General features: G+C 45.0%; 1 protein-coding gene and 1 non-coding gene across 2 annotated transcripts; one reads left to right on the top strand and one right to left on the bottom strand.

Moving 5' to 3' along the window:
• Window positions 1–171: 171 nt before the first annotated feature.
• On the top strand, window positions 172–243 carry TRNAA-UGC. Its single transcript has one exon. It is a non-coding gene; the product is annotated as a tRNA-Ala (tRNA).
• A 1942-nt stretch (window positions 244–2185) lies between these two features.
• Window positions 2186–19575, bottom strand: DHX37 (DEAH-box helicase 37). The gene is made up of 27 exons (XM_026859675.1): window positions 19407–19575; window positions 18755–18924; window positions 17551–17663; window positions 16500–16827; window positions 15630–15778; window positions 14732–14824; window positions 14146–14242; window positions 13651–13764; window positions 12872–12973; window positions 12237–12351; window positions 11769–11864; window positions 11077–11153; window positions 10186–10324; window positions 9842–9918; window positions 9135–9367; window positions 8489–8600; window positions 7786–7892; window positions 7206–7394; window positions 6955–7079; window positions 6556–6672; window positions 6261–6433; window positions 5758–5872; window positions 5188–5325; window positions 4735–4829; window positions 4211–4284; window positions 3182–3279; window positions 2186–2633 (listed from the first exon to the last, which is right to left on the bottom strand). Exons 1-27 carry the CDS (start codon window positions 19504–19506, stop codon window positions 2551–2553), a joined length of 3429 nt encoding a protein of 1142 aa, XP_026715476.1. The 5' UTR covers window positions 19507–19575; the 3' UTR covers window positions 2186–2550.
• Between the last annotated feature and the right edge of the window lie 61 nt (window positions 19576–19636).

Genomic DNA, 19636 nt, shown 5'->3' with positions numbered 1-19636 from the left:
GCGGTGCGGTGCGGTGCAGTGCGGTGGTGCGCAGGGCGGTGCGTTGCGGAGCGGTGCGGTGCGGTGCAGTGCGGTGTTGCGCGGAGCGGTGCGGTGCGGTGCAGTGCGGTGGTGCGCGGAGCGTCCCGCGGTCCGGGTGTAGGCGCTGCGCGGGCAGCCTCGGTGCAGCGAGGGGATGTAGCTCAGTGGTAGAGCGCATGCTTTGCATGTATGAGGCCCCGGGTTCAATCCCCGGCATCTCCACTTGTTTTTTTTCCCCCGCTCCGTGAAATCGCTGGTTTTTGCTTTCTCTCACCTAGCTCTCCAAAGGAGCCGTAATTTTTAAGTAGTCTCGATGTCTTCCCTTTTTTTCTTTTTTTTTCTCCTTCCCTCCCATAACCATAGTTTGCAAACTTCTGCTGCAAAACACAGTGCTGAGGGATCTGGTGTAGTTAGGAACGGTCAGGGTGAGGTTAACAGTTGGGCTGGATGATGATCTTCAAGGTCTTTTCCAACCGAGATGATTCTCTGCTGCTTCCTAGAGGAAGGAGCGCAGCCAAGAGCTCCCAGCACCCTCCTGCCTGTGGTTAGCCCCAACCACTATGGCTCCACAGCATTGGTGATAAACACACAGCTACAACAGCGTGTTTTCCTTCTTGCTTGAAAACAAAAGCTGATGTTTCATCAGCATATTTTTAACGCTTGTATCCTGGCCTGGAGCCTCTGCAGCGCATGGGAGAGGTGGGAGCAGTGGGTGCAGACATCCAGACTTTTCTGTGCTTGGGTGACACCAGCTTCCTCCAGAAAGTGGGGACAGGAGGGTCACTGCCCTCACCTCCTCCTACCACTGTTAGAAGCAACAGCAAATGAACACAGTGTAAACACAGGGTTTACCAAGGAGGTAAAAGATTAGGTGAAAGGGAAGGTAAACTATAGCTGTGCATTTTTTTCCCGGACTACCAAAATTTCTTGCTGCAAAATGAGCAGATGGCGTGCTTAAAAATCTGCTCTGTTTCCTACAAGCTGCTGCATTCCCAAAAGTGCTCCAGCCCGTGAAACGCGGGGTGGCACAGGAGCACTGGACTACACAAAATAGTACTGGCAAACCATGTGGCAGTGCGAAAGCTCAAGGAGAACCAAGTGCTTGCAGCACCAAGCCAGGTATGAGAGATTGGAAAAAAAAATATTTAAAGCAAGATTAATGGATACTCTGAACTCATGGCAAACCCCTAGAGAAGCAGGACAAGGGATATGAGGATTGTGCTGGCTCTGGCTGGGCTGGGGTTGATTTCTTCATAGCAGCTCATATGCTGCTGTGTTTGGGATTTGTGACTAAAACAGTGCTGATAACACACCAGTGTTTTGGCTGTTGCTGAGCAGTGCTTGCACGGTGTCAAGGCTTTCTCTTTTTCCCCCCTCTGCTTCCCCTGGGGGTCAGCAAGAGGCTGGGAGGGGACACAACCAGGAGAGCTGAGCCAAGCCAAAGGGACAGCGTGTGCCCTATAATGTCATGTTTGGGTACCAACTGCTCATCATGGCGGAAGGTGGCGAGCGATTGCCTGTGCATCGTTTGGATTCTTTTTTCTTCTTTGTTTCCTTCCCTTCACTAATTAAACTAACTTCATCTCAACCCACGAGTTTTCTCACTTCTGCACCTCCTGGGCTGCCAGAGGGACAGGGAGGAAGCGAGCGGCTGTGTGCTGCTGGCCAAGGTCTGTGGGAGAGAGGCAATTCGACAGCGGCCTGTCAGCCCTGCACAGCCCCTGACAAGCAGCAAGGCTTTGATGAGAAACAGGCCTTGGGAGAAAGATAAGAAGCTGCTGAGTTTTGCCAAGGTGGCAGGGAAAAAACAATGGACAGCTGCAACACTGAGCTGTGGAAAAGTCCTGAACTGTGAGACGTTACCGCTGCGTGAACGAGCAGGTGATCAGTCTGCATAGCGCATGTTAGAGTGGTCTTGTGTTGATAGGAGAAAAGGTAGATAGCTGTCTAATTGCTGATTTGCTAATTCTGAAGTAAGAGCTTTAACCAGAGGATAATTATGTACTATTGTAAGAATAAAGGCCCTGCCTGCAGAAAGAAAAAAGAACACTCTGACTCATTATTTTAGCTGCTACAAAGGTCAACCCACCACGAGGATCAAAGGCTCAGTCTGTGTTTGGATCTGCAGTCACACATGAGGAACGGTCCACAAAGGTCTGAAATTCTGCTTATTGCAGCATCCCACATAGAAAACAGTTCTCCCATCCAAACCAAGAACTATACATATTTATTATAGTCCATATGACTAATATAGTCCAAAGAGAAACTTCGTGTAAAAAAAAAAAATCTGTAAAGTACAATGGATAAAACTATCCAAACATTAGTATCACGAAATACCAGCAAAAGAGCTGGTAGTGATTCTGTGTTCCCAGAAGGCTTCCCAGAAAACCAGAATAACACCCAGTTCACTTACAAAAAGGTATCATTAACAATTAAGCAAGTTCATCCGTGTCATCAGATTTCCAAGGAAATCCAAGCTCTAGAAACATCTTGGAGAAAAGGAGCCCATCAAGAACAGAGTCAAGCACTTCACAGTGTTACTGGTGGCCACTTCTTGGCTAGATCATCATGCATAGCTTCGGGGATCCACTGACAATAGGCTGTGAGCAAATCTGGAATGAAAGAGCAGAGCGATTAGACGGCAACGGGAGCGAGGGACTGGAGCGGTTTTGCTGTGGCGTCACCCTGCTCCCAGGCTGAGAGCAAGAACTAACTTTCCACCACTGTGAACCAAGTGTGGGAGAATTACTGTGAAAACCATCACTGCATCACTTTGCTGCTCCTTCTGTAAAGAACTCTTATTATCTGGTACCCTAATACTGAACAAAATTCATTTTACATGGAAAAAAAAAATTTCCTGTATGCACTGACAGTTTCATTACAGTCTAACTTTCCAAAAGCCCAAACCAAACATTTTAACTGTGGTTAGAACTCCAGAAAAAAATTCTTAAAATACAAATAAATGTTGCTTTCTAAAGTACAAGAAACTCCATTTTTTCACAAGAACCAAACACAGAGCATTACTGTTTCTGGTTAGAAAACAGCAAATATTTGGAGCTTATCAAATGAAATAATCCACTTATAAAATTCTAACTCAACAGTGCTCAAGGTAGTACCAAGTCTGCACTGGCATAACTAATAAAGCAAGCAGAACACTTACATTTAGGATTTTTCTTCCACGCAGCCAGTAAAGCATCACGATTGTCACAATTTTCTGCAACTAGAGCCTGCAGGAGGGATTCTGTCCTGGGCTGAAGTCTAAATCAGTCCAAAATAAAACGGTGCAGTAAAACAGTGTTCACTAGCACAGCTCAGCAAAGCGTTATAGCATTGAGGTTACCTTTCTGAATTCATACTCTTAGTATTTTTAAAAGGCTAAATATAGATGTAGAAACACACGACCTCTGGATACAGAGATGTCATTCGCTCAAGAAAGTTCACTAGTAGTTTCTTCCCCCTACCATAACTTTTTTGTTGTTAAATGTAGCAGCAGCAGCTCTTCTTGCTGACAGCATGAAGTTGTCTGCTACGCAGCTGCGTAACACACAGCAAAGCAAAAAGGAATCCATAGGTCTCATGCTGAACTCTGAATTGACTACAACAGGAAAACACTTTGTAATCGTAGGACCCTCAGTTAACATCAGCCACTTTTAAGAAAGTCTTTCAAAATCCTTGCACCTATCAACTCCAGGAAAACTCATAGAAAGGTTATTTTGGCAAACAAGAGCAGACACCAGGAGAACAGCAAGGGAAGCAATAGCAAACAGTCCTTTGAGTGTCGCAGTTCTATAAATGTCATCAAAACCACATGAAAAACATGCTCTGTGGAAACATGTTTTTGAAAAAAATTAGGACAGAATAATTGGCCAAACTGCAAAGGAAAGCAACGAAAGTAGTAGTGCTCATCTGACAGTTTCTTACATGTATGAGCAATTAATTTGTATGAAGCAGCCCGCAGAGGTCAGTGTGACCAGCAGGTTGTGTGTGTTCCTCCACACTGCCTTTAAAATCGCCCGATTCTCTTGAGACACGGTTTTTCTTGGTAAGAAAACTCATTTTCCTCTCCCTGCAGCTACTGCCAAGATCACTATCTAGAACACCCTTCCCAGCACTGAATTTTTTTAACTTGAAAGGAAGTTAAAAGTGTTCAGTGGAAAAAACAAACTTCAGTTTGTTTTCAACAGCTTACTTGGACCATGTCTTCAGCATTATGAGGGGACTGGACAGCAGACACCGGCTGTAAGAACTCAAGTTTTCAATGACCTGGAAGATTTGTTATAACAAGTACATAATGAACAAGGTAAATTAATTGTTCTGTGGAGACAATCATCAATTAACTTGGACTACTATGGGCGCCCATTCTATATCCTCTATTACCACCTCTCTCCCATCCATGTCTCCATGACAGATGACTAGATGACTCGTGTGTCAAAATGGACAACGACATGAGCTATATAGCTTTTTTCCTCTCCAAAAACAAGACTTAAATTTGGGGGTCTCTTTCATCCAAATGCTGATTTTCATGCTGTTTCATATTTTAAAGATATCTTCCCCACCCCATCAACTGCAGCATACTCCTCCAGCCACCAGCCAGTTATGAGGAATGGGCACGCACATAAAAAAAAAGAAGCCACAAGGCTCAACTCCTCCAAGAAACAGGGCTCAAAACTTATCGGTCACATCAAGGAAGTAAGGCAGCTGGAACACACTCACCTTTCCTTCTAGCAGGAACCTGGCAAAGTATTTGTAGCGATCAATACCTTCTGGGTAATCAACTTCCACAGCAGGGAGCTGCCAGCTAACTCGATCTGGAAAGAAAGGTCACGGTGAGTCTCCTAAATGCTCAAAGAGGAGGCTACATTTCCACGGGAGATATGACAACAGAGGTGCTAAGAGAAGTGGAGAGGATCCTGCCACCACCCAGCCAGCCTTGCTCCTTCACAGGGGGAGCAGATAGGCACAAAATGCCCATGCTAATGGGAACATGCCGGTATCTAAATGCTATGAATCCCACGGAGCTACTCAAACCACTGTTAAGCTCTTTAAACAGTCCAAGCTGAGCCTGACCTTTCTGATTTACTGACAGTCTTGTTAAAAGCAGCATTACAGTAACTATGGAGCAGCTCTCGGACAAATCTACCAAGTGACACTTTTCAAGACACTTACAAAAGACACTCGGTCTGTGACATCGAATCCGGCCTGTTTCAGGGCAGTAAGATGGAGGAGGATTTTCCAGAGGCTTTCCAAAGTGGCAGTACGGAGGCAACAGGGCAGGAATCCACTCAGGTTCGACTGCAGACACACCTTAGGAAGGGAAAACACACACCTGAATGCAGGCTTGCTGCCAAGGGCTGCCAGTCACCAGCACTCCCGTGAGTACAGCACATGGGCAGGATCTCACCTCCAGGGATTTACTTGTATCTCATTTTTCAAATCAACTTTTTTTACGTTCTTCTGTTCAGAGACCAGCACTAGGTAGCTATTGCTGACAGAGCTGCTGCAGAGCAGCTATTTCAGAAGCTGAGCTTTGCTCCAGCCAGTTCTGCTTGACAAAGAATAAACCAGGGCAATTTTTCCCCCTGATCCAGATCTAGAAAGCGTAAGGACCCAACTCCCAGCAGGCATGACCACTCTGTAAGGAGAGCACTCCGTCACCACAGCAAGGGAAACATTCTGCCAAGGCATTTCTGCATTCCTCACCATACCTGCAGAGCCAGTAGGGACAGCAGCACTCACCTTTCATATACATTTTTGTAGTCTCAACAATTTCTTGATACACCACAAACTCTGGGAGTTGTTTGAAGAGGACTGAGCTTGGATGGATGAACACTGGGTCATCCAGGAGAGCAGTCTTTAAGAAAGCACAAAAAATCGAAGCAGAGTAATATGAGTTACTGGCAATCCAATTTCTTGACTGCATCTAATTTCAAGTCTCTCCAAGATGTACATTTATATGGTTTCCTTAAGTGATGGAGGTTTTTAATAACCCCGTAATTTTCTGCTTCGCCTTCTCTGGAGACATCAAGCACTTTATAAGATGGGCTAATGCTACTTCTTAACAATTCCTATGTGAGAACTGGGAAATTGCAACACTGGAAACATAAATTCTACGGAGAGAAGTTGTAGAAAGCCAGCACACACAGCACCGATGCTGCACCCAGTCAGAAGCCCAGGCTTTGCACAGGAGTGTCTTTCTGCCACACAGGGGAAGAGGAATTCAGTCAAATCAAGCTGTTTACCTTGTAGGCATTTTTCCATTTGTCATCCAGAAGCTCTTCTGCCTGAACCCTTCGGGCAACGTGATCTCCCAGCCCTGCCAGCACAATCTGTCTCAAGAAAGTTGCTTGAGCTTCTGTTGGGGGCTTCATCTTTGGATCAACATAGAGACCAGCATCAGCGCAGACTGAGTTCACTGCAGGGAAAAAAGGAAAGTTAAGATTTAATAGAAATAAAAAGGTTGCAACAAACAAGCTAGCTGATTTGTCACCCCCCAAAAGAGAATAAACATGGCAATTCCTCTCAAAACCCACTTACCTGCTGTTGTCAGCTGCCCTCTCAAACGCCTGATTTCCAGCATGGCTTTGTATCGGAGCCCATTTTCTTCACAGAATTTACGGGTACACCCAGCATATTCACAGGCCCCCACTGCTCCTAGAAGTGAACAGTGAGGCAGAGGAAACCACTTAGCTGATCAGCTCTAATTAAACCAACTGTGGGACAGTACTGTCACAGTCAACACGTGCACATCGCAGCTCCCACTTCTCCTCAGCGTGGGACGCTGGCAGGCTGCCCAGAGAACAGCCTAGAAAATGCACTGCTGGACTCAGTCCTACAGCACGAGGATGCTTGTGGTTGTATAAAGCCGAGAGATCTCAGGGTGACAGGGAGAACAGAATGAAGTTAACAGCACAGGGAAATCGCTGTCTGCAATACCTAACATCACCATGAGGTCTCCTAGCATCTGCATCGGCCCCTGCCCAGCCCAGATCTTTTGCATCTGTAAAAGCCTTGATTTCTTCCCCTTGAGTTTTGCTGTCTCTTCCTCACTTACTGCTGGCCTAAAAGAAACACAAAACAGCATAAATGAGTATTGTGCTTACATGCAGAGGGGCCTCAATGTAAGAGGCATCAGCTGTGACAAGGTGTGGCATCCTGTGAGTAGGATGTCAGGCTAACTCACTCGCCTGTCAAACTCTTCGAAAAGCTCCCGGACAGTCATGGCAGACACTATGGTAATGGTGTACGGCAGGCAGTCGTGCTGCCTGCTTAAGGCCAACATCTTTGCATAGCGGGGGGCTACAGGGAAAGTGGCCATTATTCTGCCCAGGGGACTAATAGGGCAACTCAGCTTTGCTGCCCGCTGCTGCGTCAGCCTGCGGGAAGAAGAGAAAAAAAATGAAGTCACTTCTGCATTAGCACAAGTTTGTGTTTCTGGGTTTGACAGCCCAATTCATTTTGTGTGTTTTCTCAGATTTTATGTGCTGGTCGCAAAGGCTGGGGAAAGATTCCTCTTCCTAATGAAGTTGCCACCCGCCCTGCATGGTACAGTCCTCAGTCTTTCCCTGCTCAAACACACCCAGGTTCAGTAAAACAAACACGGGTGAAACAGACTGTTAAAATTATGCCAGTCTCTGTACAAAAGCACACACCCTCAGATGCAAGGGCTGAGATGGAAAAGCAAGCAGGACAGCAGTGCCACTGCCTCCGTAGTGGAGGCCGAGCAGCAGTGCAGAGAGGAAATTTGTGGGGGACCACAGACGTTACCTTCCCATCACTGGGGGTTCCTTCAAGGCACCCAGGGCTATCAGCAACTCCTCAGCTGCTGCAAGTGCTTCTGTTGGAGGTGGCGTTGGGAACGGGAAGTTGATTACCTACAGACACGGAGAGAAAAGGCCTCTCAGTACATCACTGACATGGCTCTCACTGAAAAACAGAGCCTGAATGCAGTAAGAAGTCCTGCAGGGGAGCGAAACCCTCCCATCTGGTTACATGCACAAAAGAAAAACATTTAGGATGTTTGCCAGGAGCAAGAGGAAAGGACATACAATGGGAGGAAACAGAAGGAAATTAGAACAAAAAACATCAGGAAACAGGAATGCCAGCATCACCCTTAGCTGCCACCGACTGCAGGCACCGCCTAGGACAGGCTGCTTTAAGGTCTAACTTTTTGTGCTTTCAGAAAGTGATCAAGTACCTCCAAAACACAACCCCTGCTTGGGCAGGGTTTTTCTCACTCCTAAGAATATAAGAAAGCTCTTATTACCTGAACAAACATGTCTGTTAAGGCCTGGTGGAAATCATACCAGCCTCTACAATGTGCAGAACCAAAATCAAGTGCCAGGATCCCGATTTCTAACACAAGGTACAACCTCAAGCAATGATGATAAAAGACATCTGTGTTTGTTTCTGGCTCCCAGGGGCAACAGCTTTAATGAGCACTGTAGTACCAAGCCAATTTACACCTCACCTTTTCTATATTTAATGCCTTCATTTGCAGAATCAAGTCTTCTACTGGTCGCTTTGTTATTTCTGGAGCAGAAAATTTCTCAAAGTCCATGAAGACTGCTGAAGAGTATAACCTAGTGGACCAGAAGTACTGCTTAGAGACTTAAAAGAAATCTTAACTCCAAAGATGTGCATGAAAACTTGGCAAGGGATGTTAAAAAAAAGGCAGCTGGGGGTACTACGTACATAACCGTGTAATTATTTACATGCTTGGGGCATATTGCCTTATTCACAAAAAGCTGACTTGGCTTGGAGTGGAATCCATGCTAATCTGGCTACCAAAATAAGGGTTTTCACCAAGAAAAAGGCCCCTGAGAAGCCAAGCTGTCAAACAACATCATCAGTGACAGTTCATGGTTGGCTTCACCTCTCCTATTTGAATGAAGAGCAGACAAAATCAAAATGCTTCAAGCAGCACTAGGTCCTTGTGAAAGGGTGTCAGGACCCAGCCCTGCAGCTGTGCTCCCTCTCAGCTAAAGGAAATTTAACTCTATCCCGGCCAAAACCAGGACAAAGGGGCAGCAAGATGAGGGAAGCTGTCAAATTCACACTGACACTGGCTGGGCTTTTTGTTTCTCCTAACCTTGCCTCTCCAGGGCAGTACTAACCTGTAACAGTGCCCTGGTTCTGTCCGGCCAGCCCGACCTGCCCGCTGGTTAGCTGAAGCTTGAGATATCCAGGTGACTCTGAAAGACGAAACCCCAGTAATTTTGTCGTAGAAACGTTTCTTGACCTTTCCACAATCAACCACGTATTTGATGCCCGGGATGGTAAGCGATGTTTCAGCCACATTGGTGGCTACAACACAGAGTCTTGTGCCAGGAGGAGGAGCCCCGAATACCTACGAGAAACAGATGGGCATGTGAAGTGCAATGCCAACAATGGAAAAAAGACAGGCAGTCAACGTGGATGGGTTGTGAAGGGATGACAATGCACATGGCACTGACGGTGAAACCCAAGAGTGAGACCAAAGACTTCTTTGTCTCTAGCTCTGGAGCTCTCTATCCAGCTCAGTTAATCCCTCAGGAACATCCACAGAGGGTCCAGGTGGAGCAGACACACCAGTGCTGAGTTGTATTTAGACATGCTGTTGCCACCTCCAGGCTGCAGGAATGTCACTTGCCATCTCTCCAAAGCTGCTGAACTGGCACATTGGGGAGATCCCAGCCCAACCTGGCCACTGGGCCACTCCAGTCTGCCCACTGATGGGACAGTGCAAGAGAGAAATTTTAACTCTCAAAGCACATGTGGCTTTAGACAATGATCACACGTATCTATAAAAACCATTTACTCATTGTGACAATAAATCCTTTACCTTTGCTTGTTTCTCTGGTGCCAGCAAAGAATAGAGCGGGAGCACGTAGAGTGGAAGGGATGAATCAGATTTCTCATCTGTGAAGAAACAAACCTATAGTGTTAAATATGTGGTAAGTCAACTTCCAGGCTCAGTCCCAACAATGTCTTCAAAACCACCACTTCATTTCAAGCCAGTGAAGTATTTGGAACAAAGCTGAAGCTGGAAAACCTGGAAAACCTTAATAGCTTTTCCACGACACAGGTCTGCTGTGTTATCACACCAGTTTATCAAAAGACAACTAGCTTCTGTTGCACATTTCACAGGTGACAGGATGTGGAATTTATATTTTGTAAGTGCCAAACCTTCTTCTGAGTCTCCATCTCCTAAATCAAGGTCGATATCAGACCCTGCAATATCATCATCAGTTTCAGCGTCTCTGTCTTCATCTCCTTCATCCACTGGAACAACAGAGTAATTGTCCAGATCAATTTTGGGGAGTGCCTGAGAAACACAAAAGACGACCACAGAGCATTAAGGAGGGGACACAAACAGCACTTTTTATTGCTTTGAAAGCGAAGCTGAGCACTTACTCCAAACATTTGTTAATCTGAAGGTGACACAGGGATTGAGAGATTTAATTTGTATTTTAAGGCTGAGGTTCAGCATTTGGTAACTGTGAGAGTTAGAGAGTCAGGGGGGAATAACCCAAGTATTTTAAACAGTGTTTTGTGCCAAGCCAAGCTTCTTCACTTGGAGGGCAGTGGGAAAGGGTCAAATTTCTTTACTTCAGGCCCCTTCAGCTACCAGGATCCAATGTCAGTGGACAGTATATCTGTAGCATCAAGATCTCCTGCTAACAAAGCACATGTAGGACTTGGGTGGAAGCCAAACGCTACCCTTCGTCACAGATGCATCAGTCCCAATTTTGGGTAACAAATGGCAAGATGAGGTGCAGCCCTGGAGCCAGCAAGTCTGAAACAACTTCAATTAATGTTTCAATGGTCAGTACTCAACCGAAATCAATCTCCTGCCGACAAAGCCCAGGGACACATTTCAGCCCTGCTGCCCATACCACAGCAGTTATCAGTGCAGGCAGTATTACTGGATTTCCTGAGGGGACACATGTAGGCTACAAGGCTTCATGCAAGTCTAAAACAGCCTGGTGAGAAACACAGCTACACAGGAGTACTGTTTTGCAGGGAGGTACCTGCTCCTTCCTGTCTCTTGGAGGAATTCTAGCCATCACACATTACCATAACTTTCTTCCGCCTCCTCGATTTCTTAAATTTTCTGATTTCTTCCACTGATTCTTCTTTGTCATCATCTCCTCCTACAAAAACAGCCAGTGGAATTACTGTTAGCTGAGCATTCTTTCCTCTTGGAAAAGGTCGTGGGAAGAGTCTGGTCTCACTCCTGTCTTTCTGAGGATTCAAAAAGTGTCACAGTGTGAAAAGAAGCAAATAGTCACACTGAAGGCAGAGGGGACAGGGATGACACACAAGTTTAACATAATTCCATTTAGGAACCATACAGAGGATCAACAGCAGCACACTCAGCAGCTGTATGCCTTGAGGTTTAGGAGATGATTAGCTGAGCTATATTAGAATTCGACTTTCTAAACTCATCTTGGGAAATTCCACTATCCCGAAAATAAACAGTCACCAACAAGCAGCTGCATTTCCACTGTAATTCACAACCAACAGAGTAAATGAAGAAATGCAATGGATTCTGGGGAACTGGAAGGCATCACACACAGAAACCTCTTCCCCAAACTCAAAACAGCACAAACTTAACAATCAGTCATCAAAATCATCCACAACGAGCCCTCTCCTCAACCCTTGGTTTTTTGGTGTTTAAAATAAAAGCTCTTTATTTTTAGGTGCAAAGCAAGCTCACTTGGTGGGATAAATTCAAAGTTTAACAGCTCTCTATTCTATAGCATTACCTGCAGGGTTGTTTTTCTGGAATGGAAAGGCTTTCCTTAGCCTTCTACAGAGAGAGTGAACTTCTGCCTGGCCTGTTAAAAACACCAAAATCCCACCTGCAAGAGAAGAAATCACTCTCAACCTCAGCATAGGCATTTCACCTTGGAAAACTTCAGATCTTGTTCTTGATAAAAGACAGGTCAAATACACTGTGAAGTAACACAGAGAAACAGGGTGTCTGACTGCATCTGTCTTCTACTAATCCCTTGAGGCATGTGCTAATGTACTATGATTTAATTGAAGGGTAATTTTCACAAGAGAAACCTGAGTAAAAGCACATGATACATCACTGCAGTCCCGTGTTCAACTTTACAAAAAAGCCTCACCCCAACCCAAAAACCTCCCCCTCAGAAAAAAAAAAAAACCAACAGAAAACTTTAGACATGTTAAGTGTAAAGAATTTGAGAGGTTCTCAGCAGTGGCCTTACCTGGGGGCAACATTCGATGGATTTTACACACCTTTCTGAAGCATTCCCCACTATAGTCATCTAGGGGAGTTTTCTTGTTAAAATGAACAGTTACAGGGAATTGTCTTGCATCTACCTAGAGATACAAATACAAATACAAAAAAAGAGGTTTGTTTGCTGTCGTAACTCCAGCACAAACACTACAGCTTTCATGGGGGAACTAGAAAAGGTCACCCTGTATTTCTATTCAGCTCCTGGGTTTGGTAACCTACGAAACACCAGACCCTCAGAAGTTATCAGTATTGTTTAGCCTGAACACCACAAAACCAAGCTAGAAACCAAAACTTTTCCCTCTTTCAGATCATCAACTCAGACTGAGGCTTTCTAGCTCTCCTGAACTGTAACTTAAAAAGAGTTTTTCAAGATAATCTGATTCTGCAAGGGCAGTTTTCTGATAAAAGCAGAAAGAAAAACACCAAGTCCCAAAAGAAACAATAGTCTAAACAAAATAACTATTTTAAAATTGATATCTGAAAGATTTCAGCACCAGCTGGAAAGATTAGAGTGCCCCTATTTTTTAATTGGCTTTCTAAAGGAAGCCCTCACTGTATTTCAGCCGTTCCATCTGACGCAGATCCCAGCGAGGAGAATGATACCTGAATAACAGGAGGTGTCACAGAAAACAGCCTGTTGTTATCAGTGAAATCTTCAACACGAAGGGTAGCCGACATGATGATCAGCTTCAGTGGCAGCCCCTTCTGCAGGGACACAAGGATGTTACTCTGTGACTGAGAGCACGCGGCAGGTTAAGTGGCACAAACCCAGAGCTATCAGCAGGACGGGACACGAGTTTCTGCACCAAAGCACTCAAAATCCAAGACAACAAAACCACCATGTCAAGTGACGGAGGATACGCACGACTTCAAATGCGACGTGTCTGAAAACACACTGGCAATCCTGATGCTGACAGCGGCCTGCCTCTAAACCACTCCCTTCTCTCTCCATGTGTACGTGGAACAAAATCAGATGCCCAGCACTGCCCTGCAGCCCACCAGCCCCCAGCAGCAGGCAGAACCAAACACTTCATGATGTCAGCCCCAAAACGTCTCCTCCAGTGCAACACTTAGCACCTTGCTTTCTAACAGGCTGCTAATTTTAATTACTACATGCGTCTTGTGGCACTTTATGTCTAAAATTAGTTGGATATCGAATGAAAAATTATCTTTTGGTACTGATATGTACTATTTTTCCCCTTTTTGCAGGCTCTGTGCTTCTTAGATCATATGGAAAGACAAACGCATCATCTGAGTGTTATTTCATGGTTTCCATCAGATTTCCATCAAATTCCACATCACAGAGACTCTTCATGTCTAACATCCCCCCCACCCCCACCCCGGCACACCTGCATCTAATACAGAAATACTTCTTCTCTCACCTTTTCACGAAGAGGCACGATGCGAGACAAGAGGCCTATCAAGATATCTGTGTACATACTCCTTTCATGGGCTTCATCAATAATGACGACTTTGTACTTTGAAAGCAGAAAGTCCTGAGAAGAGAGATGGATTTTATCACACGAAGCCTCACCCAAGGCCACCTTTAAGTCAAGACAACCTACAGCTACACAAACACCCCATCCTCTTGGCTGTAGCTTCTCACATATTTGAGCAGAATTTAACACACTTACCCTACACAAAGCAGCTTAGTTCCCAAGACTCTCTTCCTTGCTCTCACTTTACACAGTGAGATAACCTAACGTTTACAGACTTGGGCAGGAATATAAAGGGTTGAGATGAAATGAAATACATCTCTGGTGCTGAAAGGTATTTTGCTTTGAAAGGTTGGTGACAAATCCACACAAAGCAACGGGCCTCTTTTTCCAGCTATACAGAATATTTTCCTTTTTATAATACTGAGGACAGCAACTTACCTTCTGAATTTCTTTCAGCAGCACACCATCCGTCATGAACTTGATTTGTGTTTCATCGCTAACATTGCCTTCATATCGGATTTGGTATGAAACCTCTCTGTGACGAAATACCAGGATAGCCACAAGAAAAAGCATGGGGAGAAACAGAGAATTCACGTTCACACCAGGAGGCAGCCTTCAGTCTAACTAAATTAAGACTTGATGCCAAGACAAGACCAAAAGCACACCAGCAGCTCCCCAGAGCCTAGCACACACGAAATGCTGGAAGCTGCGATATACAGCAATGCCATTTTGAATTATTTCACTGTTATGGGATGCTTTCTCATATGGAGACAAACTAGCACCACTTCCCACACGCTATCTCCACAAAGCTCTCTCTAAAAAGCAACTTACAACCATGAGTAGCAGCAAATCTGCATAGATTTTTTTTCTAGAAGCCCCACAGAGGGGTTTATAAGAAACTTTCCCACAGTTCTTCACCAAAGACTAAACAAACAACATGCAAGTCTTGATTTCAGTCTGTGACATACACAGAGCATCTCAGCGTTATCTTCCTAGCAAGGTCTCAGGTTTTTTTTCTCCTCACCTGTGTGACAAGTTCATTTCCTTAGCGACGCGCTGGGACATGGACACCGCAGCCACACGCCGAGGCTCGGTGATCCCAATAGCACTGTTTGAACTAAAGGGGTGAAGGAAAGAAGAGGAGAGGTTGTTTGGCTGCTTGTTTTAAAGAGAGAAACACTTAGCTGACAACAGAATTTCTGCACAATGGTTCTAAATTAAGTAGTATCACTCACACCGTATCACCTTCAGTTACAGTCAGAAAAGAAAGACAGCAAGGAAGGTTTGGGATTACCCTTCTGTCATATGTGTATCGATCTGAAGACGCATGTCTCTCAGGAATTTTTGCCCCAAATGTTGTCTCTAATTGCAGCTCACTGAACTCCAGTCCCCCTGGACTCTGTCACCCCTCCGGTGACAAAGTCCATTTCAGGAGAAACTCAGGCTGGGGCAGCAGCAGCTGGATGCATCTTGACGCCGCTGGCAAGAAGCATCTTATGAGGTGCCCAAGCTTATAAATGTTACCAATAGCACTAGATGAGCCACAGCTATTTTCAAAGATGTTCTTAAGAAAAATGAACATCTTCTTGCAAAGGTAAAACCAAACATGTGTAAGCAGAGGTTAAACTATGTGAGACAGGCAGACGATAAAGCAGAGATAGCAGACAATAACGCCCCTTTGAGAAAACAGGCCGGTGGTTCTGAAGGAAATTTTTCCCTTAGATGTTTCAAAAGATTGCTTATGAGGAGAGACTTTTGCAAGTCAGTCTTATCCCCTCTGGATTTTTATGGCCACTGCCACTGTGCAGAAAAGGCCAGGTTCAGTTCAGCCATATGAGAAGAACAGAAACAAAATCAGAAGTGACTGAGCTCAGCTTGAATTTTTCTCATTACACTTGCTACATCTAAAAGACGACTCGTACCTGGCATAGCCAGCTTCATAGAGAAACTGAGGTACTTGTGTGGTTTTACCGCTTCCCGTCTCTCCACATATGATCACAATGGGATTCTCACTAATGGCCTCCATGATGATTTGCTCTTCGGCAAGGATTGGAAGCTTCAGTCTTGCTTCCTAAATAATATAAACCATCTATTTTAGTTGCATTGTTTTGTCTCTCGCTCCCTTTCTGTTTGCCCTGGGACTGAAAACTGCTACCTTCCTCAGATTATAAAACCCACAAAAAGGAATTCTGCAAGCTTTGTGGTTCAGAAAGCTCTAAACCAGCTAATATCACACCAGTGTGTCCAAGAACTGGAGTCATCAGAACAGCTTCCCAGAAAGCGGCTGGCAAGCCCTGCACTTTAATTCATGAAACTTCAGAGTCCCTAGAGTTCATTAATAGAGCACTTCAAGGAAAAACTAGTTTCACAGCTCTGTCTCGTCTGCTCAGACACATGCAGAGCCTTTCCCATTTCTGCAGAACGCCCTACCTACAGCAGAGTAAAACGATCCAGCGTAAAACCCAGCATAATGGGGAGCTAAAAGTGACTTAACAAGATTTCCCAGCAAAGAATGACAAAAGACTGCTAATAGATTCTATATTTAAAACTAGAGACAAATGCCTATATCCTAAAACAAAACTAGTTTTCTTTCTGCTAGATTAGACAGGCTTAAAGCCTGGACGTGTGCGTGTACAACTTGCCAGGACGAGGACCCCAAGTGCACGCTGCTGCCTCGCAGGATCAGCAGGACACCCAAGGGAACGCCGCGGCGCCGCAGTGACCTCACCTGATGGAAGGCACCGTAACTTCCAACCCCCTTGATGAGCATTTCCAGGCTCTCAGAGCCTCACCTGGATCTCAGGAGACCTGTCCACCGGAATGAAAACCGCCGGCTTGCGAGGTGCTTTGTTGGAGGCTGCCTGGCAAACTGGTACGCTGGGACCAGCCGGCTGCTGGTTGGCCACCACCTTCTTCACGCCCTCCTCTGGCTTTTCTGCAGCATTCAAATCGCTGGCTGAGGACTTGCCAGTTTCTTGTTTCAGCTCTTCCTTCTCCTCCTCAGAGCTACTGGGTCCTTCCTCAGGCTCCGATTCTGAATCTGAGCTGTGTCTTCTCTTGTTTGCACCACTGATGCTCCTGATCTTTTCAGGTAGAGCAGTCCCTGGATCCTGTATCACCCTAGAACAAAACACCAACATGTGAACATTTTGGTCAGTGTTCCAGAACTCAAGCCAGGCACATCTTCCACACCAACCAGAAAAGTCGCATCACCAAAAGTTTTTTTCAGGCTTTACTCAAATAGGAAAAACTTCTACAGCTTGGATGTAGAGCAACACGAGAAGACGTTATCCAGACAGGTTAACCCAGCTCTCCAAAGATCTCCCATTCCTGGAGATTTTTACAACTCTGATAGGTAAAGCCTTGCCTGACCTGTACAAATTGCTGCATTCAAACCTAAACACACTCCATGCTGATACTCATTTCTTCAGAAGACATCTTTGTCGTTTATTTCAACTTCTGCCAAAATGCAGCTCTCGATAAATCCAGTTGCCAAGGACCACATCAGCCAATGTTTTCCAATACAATAAAAAAGTTAACGTTTATCCAACAGTTATGTAGTTTAGCATAATTTGTAAGAATATGCAGGGGTAACTGTCACACAACTCATCCCTTATGAAAGGGAAGGCCAAGTTATTTTCATCCTCTCCAGAGGATGTCATTCAAACAAGAAAATAAATACCATATTATCAGATAGAAATAGAAAATTATTTAACTCCATCCATTCTGAAGAACCTGTATGCACTAGGAAGAAAAACAACTAAATCAAAAAAAGCGAAGTAGGTTGCCAAGTTTTCAACCACAGTGATAAACCAGAATGGTTCTTTCCAAATAATGCTTTACCTTTTTGTCTGATACATGCGCTCCCCAATACCCAATTTGGAAGTGGTGTACAGAAGCTTCATTTCCGCCTCAGAGGCTTGGACCTCGTTCAGCTTGCTCAGCAACTCGGCTCGCTATTTGGGAAAAACAGCCAAAGTCAGTGCGTATTTTCACCAGGAAATAATTTCATTTCAAGATTTGTTCTTGAGCTCTAAAGGGTATCCTATGGCAAATCTTGCTGTGAACCTGAAAAGACGTTCCTGCTGCTATGAGGTCAGTCCTCCCTGATGAAGATTTCAGTCCTGCACTGGAGCAAAAATAGAAATGCAGACCTGACCCTTCATCGCTGCAATGAAAAGCTCAGCTGCACCCTTCAAACAGCAGCAAAGGAAATGGATTTGGACTAAAATGCTGGAGGTCTGGAGCAATGGAAGCTTCCTTCAACTCCCTCATGTGGGACACAGCGCTGGCAGGAGGTCAGACAGCCACAGTTTAAAGCTACCTCCAAAAATAGTTTGGCAAAACCATTATTCAGCCATGAAAACCAAGAGAAATTTTGCCCGGAAAGCTTCTACAAAGACAGAAAAGCTCTATTTGCATACAGAAAATATACAAGAGCTGGAAATAAATATTGCTGCAGCCAGTGCTTCTGAAGAGTTAGAGGTGCATGAAGTTTGGCATTTTGCAGCAGGACAAATCTTCTCACACAATCTGTGACAATGCTTTTAAAATGTAACATCATTTACTCTGCCAGAGATGTACGTCACAACACGCACCTACTCGGGCAGGGTCAAAGAAAGAACAGGACCCAGGATCCAGAACGGATGCGTTCCTGCAACACCCGATCCACTGAGAGGGAGGGGAATGTTTTTCCCCACTAGATACACTCAGGAGTCCAGGGGTGGTAGCATTTTTTTGCCAAAACACCCAGCAAAGGGATGGTTAATGCTGTTGTAACATAAACTCTTCACCATCTGCACATCCTTGACACACCCCAGACAATTCGCACCCCAAAACCCACTGGCTGGTACGCAGAGACCTCACCCCAGCTCTGTTTTTTCATGCCAGGAATGGGCCATTGCATCCCGTGTTGGGGATTGCCGGTGTTTCGACGCAAAGCAAACCTCTGCAGATGCTTAACATCAACCTTGCCCAAACGCTGGTATTAACATTATCATTTTAACAGCAGTCACAAAGCTGGAGTTAGCAGCAAGCTGCAATGTACCTCTTTTTTCTTTTCCTTCTGTTCTAAAATTTTCTGCAGATTTTTCTTCTGCTTCTTGCTTAAGGGCTTCTTCTGTTGTTGCACAACTCTGGCTACTTTTTTCTTCTTTGCTTTTTTTGCTGGCAGGACCAGGGCATTACTTGCATCAATTCCCTTCAGCGTTGCTTCATCTGAAAACATGTGTTTGATTATTCACCTGTGCCAGGCAGATTATTTTCAGCAAGGCTTATCGCAAACCATGCTGGATTTAGCTATTTTAAACAAACACAACCCTCACTCCCAGCCAAAAAAATTACCACATTTCAGCAAGGGTGGAAGACCATGAAACTGGGGGCTTGACAACTCTGTGCTTATTTCAGCTGTGAGGGTAATTTTCCTTGACTTATGTAATAACATTATGAAATTTTTGCCTTTGCTTAATTCCACCCGGGGTCAGGGGGCAGCAGAGCAGATCAGGACACAGCGTGTCTTGAGGTGACCCCGCAGCCTCCTGCCTCTCCCAGGCATTAGTAATTTTTAATACTAGAAATCTGTATTAGTAAAGTTTGAATAATAAAAGTAGTACAATAAACGTGCTTTTTAAAAAAGTAACATTAGAGAATGGAAACGTTAAACATCTTTTCAATAACTGCTTTAATAAAGAACTGCTTACATGCAGTAATTGCTTTAATAGCGCTATTAATGCAAAGGCTATGTTTTAAAATCACTTTAATGCTGCCTGTATAAGTATCATAAAAACGCAGCAGAGACATGACAGCAATCCCGATCTCAGCGACTCAGCTGTAGCGAGCCGAGGGGCCCGAGCGGCCGGCAGGAACACAAGGCCAAGGAAGAGGGGCTGGGGCGCACCTCCCAGCTCCAGCGGCAGCTCCAGCGGCTCGG

This window comes from Athene cunicularia (genome assembly GCF_003259725.1).
Source record: "Athene cunicularia isolate RWA chromosome 15 unlocalized genomic scaffold, athCun1 chr15_part1, whole genome shotgun sequence".
NCBI lineage: Eukaryota > Metazoa > Chordata > Aves > Strigiformes > Strigidae > Athene > Athene cunicularia.
The sequence above is the reverse complement of the archived record's forward strand: the minus strand, read 5'-3'. Positions and strand labels throughout refer to the sequence as shown.